This window comes from Arvicola amphibius, chromosome 11, assembly GCF_903992535.2.
Source record: "Arvicola amphibius chromosome 11, mArvAmp1.2, whole genome shotgun sequence".
NCBI lineage: Eukaryota > Metazoa > Chordata > Mammalia > Rodentia > Cricetidae > Arvicola > Arvicola amphibius.
Window position 1 is genome coordinate 116394340 of NC_052057.2, and position 6000 is coordinate 116400339.

At 46.3% G+C, this 6000-nt stretch overlaps 1 protein-coding gene across 3 annotated transcripts in view; it reads left to right on the forward strand.

The window, feature by feature from the left end:
- The window catches only part of Chd7 (chromodomain helicase DNA binding protein 7), a 179199-nt gene extending 173581 nt beyond the window's left edge, over nt 1-5618 (forward strand). For all 3 annotated transcript variants that reach the window (XM_038347339.2, XM_038347342.2, XM_038347340.2), the window contains exons 35-38: nt 1276-1497; nt 1896-2036; nt 2177-2281; nt 3719-5618. In XM_038347339.2, coding sequence (XP_038203267.1) covers nt 1276-1497; nt 1896-2036; nt 2177-2281; nt 3719-4642 — 1392 coding nt within the window. In that variant the 3' untranslated portion in view covers nt 4643-5618. The remainder of the gene's footprint in view (nt 1-1275; nt 1498-1895; nt 2037-2176; nt 2282-3718) is intronic.
- The last annotated feature ends 382 nt before the right edge of the window (nt 5619-6000 follow it).

Here is a 6000-nt window from a genome sequence, read left to right on the forward strand (position 1 = left end):
ATACATACGTGTGCACATTCGCTCTCCTACACACTAATCATGCATGCACAGGTAGAGTCAATGCAAAAAGTTAAAAACATAGTTATGTTAAAAATACTGCATAAAGCCAGGAAGTGGTGGTGCACGCTTTTAATCCCAGCACTCAGGAGGCAGAGGCAGGCGGATCTCTGAGTTCGAGGCCAGCCTGGTCTACAAGAGCTAGTTCCAGGACAGGCTCTAGAAACTACAGGGAAACCCTGTCTCGAAAAACCAAAAAAAAAAAAAAAAAAAAAAAAATACAAATTTCAACACTTGGTGGTTTTAGGTGTTTTGGGTAAGGGGATCCAACTTCAATAATGTGTCATAAGTTATGTATGTATGCTAGGTGGGACCAAGACACGCTCCCAATGCTCCAAAGAGGAGTTTAGGGTGCAAGAAAGAGGTTGGGGAACCCATAAGGAAATTTTCCTGAGGGTAGTGTGTGTTATTAAGTTTTGAAGCTCTTGTTGGAGCAGAAGAACTGGGGCAAGAGAGCATTTCTTGTGTCTGACTTGAAACATGGAAGTTTTGCCAGTGAATACAAACAAGGAGGTTATGAAGATGTAGACACCTTCATGGGGTGCCCTGAAGGCATCGTGGAGCCAGTTAGCGAAGTAGCCTAGCTAGGGGAGTGGCCAAGTGGCAGCTTTTAGATCAGGCAGAGATTACTCATTTTAGAAAGCCCAGTGTGGTCTAGCAGCCTGGAGGTTAGACTAAAGAGTGTGGAACCTAGAATAAGGAAAGTTGTAATGAGACAGAGGGAAGGGGAGCCCTGGGGACTAGGAAATGGGTGTTTGGATGTTGGAAAGACAGCTTTTAAGGACCAGTGGCAGAATGGGGGTGGAATGTTATTTCTGGTGCTTCTACACGTGCCTAACACAGAATGGTGCTCTACCAACCAAGTTAAGTCAGTTATTTATAAACTGGTGCTCATTGGAGTCATATCCAAGGATCCCTGTGAGCCCGCCTTTCACACACTTCTAGCGCAGGCTGCCGCATAGCACGCTGGTGTTGTCCTAATGGCTTGTTTGGCCCTTTAGGTTTTGAATTTTCTACAGAAGTACTATTCCTACCTCGTGAGGAATCTAAAAGTGTCATCTTGTAATTTGAAGGTCATCCTAAAACTGACATTGTTTCAGATAGCTGCTCCCTTTTCAATGAGAGATCTACTGGGCTGGGAGGGTATTTTCCTGCGGTAGAACATTCTCAGAATCTCATCATGCAACAATTCAGATTTCTGCTCTCCATTTCCTGCAGGAGGATGCTGAGGTGACCAAAGCTTTTGAAGACGATATAGAGACCCCACCAATACGAAACATTCCTTCTCCTGGACAGCTGGACCCTGACACACGGATCCCTGTGATAAATCTTGAAGACGGGACGAGGCTGATGGGAGAAGATGCTCCTAAAAACAAGGACTTGGTTGACTGGCTAAAGCTGCATCCTGCTTACACTGTCGATATGCCCAGTTATGTACCAGTAAGTACTGCACAGTCGGCTTGCTTGGTTTGTTTGGTTTCTATTTTCCCAAGACAGGGTTTCTCTGCATAGCTCTGGTTCTCTTGGAACTCACTCCGTAGACCAGGCTGGCCCCGAACTCAGAGATCTGCCTGCTTCTGCCTCTCAGGTGCTGGAATTAAAGTCTGAGGTTTGTGGAGCCTCGCTGGGTCTGCCTAACTGCTTCTCATCTGAGGGAGCTTTGACAGCTAGCTCACCCTGCATCTTTCGTTTGAATGTCTCCAGGTTCACATGTGTCCCGGTTTTCTGCTGTAACTTGTACAGTCCTGGAAACCTGTTCTCCTAGGCATTTGCAGGAAGGGGCCAGTACTAAATCTAGCTTTATTAAATACACCCAAATACATCCTTTTCTCTTGCAGAAGAATGCAGACGCGCTGTTTTCCTCGTTTCAAAAACCGAAACAGAAACGACATAGATGTCGGAATCCTAATAAATTGGATATAAACACTTTGACCGGGGAGGAGAGGGTCCCAGTTGTTAACAAACGGAATGGGAAGAAGGTAAACTTTGGGGAGGAGCTGGTGAGGACCAAGACTGGCATTTCTTCCAGAACCTGTGTGTGTTTGGAAGGAGGGAGATGAGAGGAACGGGGAGGGAGGCTTCTGTTGTGTTCAGATGTTTACCGAATTCGTCTTCCCAGATGGGTGGAGCCATGGCCCCTCCAATGAAGGACCTGCCCAGATGGCTGGAGGAGAACCCTGAGTTTGCAGTCGCTCCAGACTGGACCGATATAGTCAAGCAGTCTGTAAGTACTACAGGTACACTTAAAACTGTGTGCCTGTTTATTTCCCCTTTGGCTATTAATTATTAAGTTGTAACTTAATCTTAGCTTAAAAGAATTGTCGTATTACATCATTTCACACATTGTTTCGTACAGTCAATGCATAATATTTTACTTAAACACACACACACACACACACACACACACACACACCCACCCACCCACCCTTGATCGGAAATGAACTGTTTTGTCAGCTCAGGTTTAAACATACCCACTCCCGGCCCTGGAGGTGGACGTGTTCCAGGTGAGCCTAGTTGACATCATCTGGGCGATGGGATGTGTACTGGTTGGGAGCAGGAAGATTATTAGCTATGATCTCCAGTTTTAAAATAGACAGTGATTCTGCATAAACATTTATCATTATCCGTTTCTTTTCAAGACAAATTAATAGCATGCGTGTTGGTTTTGTTTGTTGAATAATGCAGTTAAAACTGACTCTTGGTGTAGAGTTCTGTCTGTTGTGCTGTGATGAACCGTTTTTTATCAACTGGGACCTCCCTGGTCTGCTGTGGTTGGGTCCTTGTACTTGTGATCCCGCCTTGGTACCCTGACTACTGCTGACTGTCTCCATCCCTAATGTCTGGATAAAGGGGAAGTAGGACTATGGAACTTGACATTGGCTTTCTCTGAGTATGTTCCAGTCACCCAGGGTGGAGTAGGCATCAAAGTCTGCTCTTTGCTGCTGTACAGCACGCTGCTGCATGCTTGGCTACCTCATGTTGTTTCTTCACCCACGGAAAGACCTCTGGGATTGCCACATTTGTGAACTCATTAGTAAAGCTGCCGTAAACATTTACATGCAGGTTTTGGTGTTACCTCTCATTTTTCTGGGGTACTTACTAACATGTGAGTATAATTTTCCACATTGTTACACGTTTTGTTTTATTCTCATCTATCTGCATTTGAAATATCCAGTACACACAATGTATGGAATATCTTAGAATCTATGCAACTCTTTCATGACACTATTTTATCATATTTGTTCCGTATAAAACCTTTTCAAATTGACAGATACTTATTCGGCAGTGAATTGACAAATGGAAAGTTATTTGTGCTTGAGGCATGGGATGCACACGTACACACCAGGAACTGATTACGCCAGTCAATCAGCCATTATCTGGTGTGTTGATCCTTTAATTAGGGTTGCAGCTACCTTGGCATTTGCTTCGGTGGTGGAGTGCTAGCCTTGAACTTTTTTTTCCCTACAACTCAGCAAGTGAAAAAAAAATGGTATAGAACCAGAACCTGTGCTTTCCAGATTCTCACAATAATCCTTTACAATGGAAACAGTGGCTCTCCTATTTAGAATGGTGGTGTGAAGCTCATCACAAAGGCCCTCCTTGGCAGTAGGTACCCTTCACCAGTCTTTACAGCTGTTGTCTGCCCTTCCCTGTCCTCCAGGGTTTTGTCCCCGAGTCCATGTTTGACCGGCTTCTCACTGGACCTGTGGTGCGGGGAGAAGGAGCCAGCCGGAGAGGACGGAGGCCCAAAAGCGAGATCGCCCGGGCAGCGGCTGCGGCCGCTGCTGTGGCCTCTACTTCAGGGATCAACCCTCTGTTAGTGAACAGCCTGTTTGCTGGGATGGACCTGACGAGCCTGCAGAATCTCCAGAACCTCCAGTCCCTCCAGCTTGCAGGGCTCATGGGCTTCCCTCCAGGACTGGCCACAGCTGCCACCGCCGGAGGCGACGCGAAGAGCCCCGCTGCCGTGCTGCCCCTGATGCTGCCAGGAATGGCAGGCCTGCCCAACGTGTTCGGCCTGGGCGGGCTGCTGAACAACCCTCTCTCAGCTGCTACTGGAAACACCACTACTGCTCCCCAGGGAGAGCCCGAGGACGGCACTTCCAAGGCGGAAGAGAAAGGAACCGAGCACGAAGACGAGAACCGAGACTCGGAGAAAAGCACAGACGCCGCCGTTTCGGCTGCCGACTCGGCAAACGGATCTGTTGGTGCTGCTACTGCCCCGGCTGCATTGCCCTCCAACCCGCTGGCCTTCAACCCTTTCCTCCTGTCCACCATGGCCCCAGGCCTCTTCTACCCATCCATGTTTCTACCTCCAGGACTGGGGGGATTGACACTGCCTGGCTTCCCGGCGCTGGCGGGACTGCAGAACGCCGCCGCCGTGGGTACCAGTGAAGAAAAGGCTGCTGAGAAGGCCGAGGGAGGCCCCTGTAAAGAAGGAGAGACCCTGGAAGGCAGCGATGCCGAGGAGAACCTGGACAAGACTGCAGAGTCCTCCATCTTGGAAGACGAGGTTGCACAGGGTGAAGAGCTGGACTCCCTCGAAGGCGGGGATGAGATAGACCACAACGGAAATGACGAGTAGCAGCCGCAGCTCCTCTGAAAGTGTTGAAAACTGTCGACAGGTGGTAGTCCTACTGTTTACACTCACAGTTAATGTTCATACCTAGTTTTATAAGCTGTTCTGTAACATAGTGTAGCAAAACAAAAAAAAAAAAAGAAAGAAAAGAAAAAGAAAAGAAGTCCAAGTCACGTTATGCAGGTGTGTCCGAAGGTATCTTGGTCATTAAGTATTGTGCAGTGCATTATTTATTATCCCTAGGAAAGATGAAATCTGAGAGGCGATCATGTCTTTTTAAGGAAACTTACATAATGCTCTGCTTTTTGGGGGTACCGCTGGTATTATAATAAAGAGCAATTTGTAACAGAGCGGCACTAGAGGAAGGAAGTGCTGCTCAAAGGAAGTATGAAGTTATATATTTAATTTTTTTAATTTTAATTTTTTTGCTGTGAAGGTCAAGATGAAATTTACCATACATATCATAACTTGCTCATTCGTGTCCCTTTCTGACTGTATGGGGTTCCCACATTGCATACACACACGTCCATACACTCTGACAATCTCCACGTTAGTGTGAACGCCTCTACCCCGAGGCGCAGCAATAATAAGGCAGCTGTTGAATGTGAAGGGTCCCTTTGGAAAATTAACCTACTGGGAGGGTTCTTGCCAGACAACTGGAGTTCCATTGGCTTGTGGTCTTGTGATGCACTGGTATAAACAAAATAAATAGAAGAATAAATAAAAGAGTGAGAGAAGTGAGAATCAGGTACCTTTTTTTTTTTAAATTAAAGGACTTTGTTACTTTAGCCACAAAGCTAAAACAGCATTACCTCAGCTCTAAACTAGCCTTGAAGTTTACAGACAGGACTTTGTAAATGTTTTTCTTTGTTGTGATGTCCTTTTATTTTTTTCTCTGAAAACTGCTATCATGTAAGATAAAATGTAAATTGCTGCCAACTGTAGTAACGATGCTTTTAATAAAAGTGACCCATGATATGCAGAGATGGAGTTACAGATGCAGTGTGTAGGGGCGTGGGTGTTCAGTGTGTGTGTGTGTGTGTGTGTGTGTGTGTGTGTGTGGTGTCTGTGTTCGCAATAGATGCAGGTACAGCATTCTGACTTTCGTACCCTCTTATGCTAGACGAGCTGCTAGTAACACACTAACCGTCCTCGAGACTAGATGAGGAGGAAAACCTTGAATTGCCTTTATGTAATTCCACACCAGCTATCTCAGCAGACACACACACAAAAACCTCTTCTTGCTCCCCTGAAAGGACATCTGAGAGTGAGAATCCTGAAAATGTGTGCAGCCTGTGATAATGGGCTACACTGTAGACAAAAGGGCAAAAGAAAAATGGGGCTTTAATAGGCGCACTATCTAG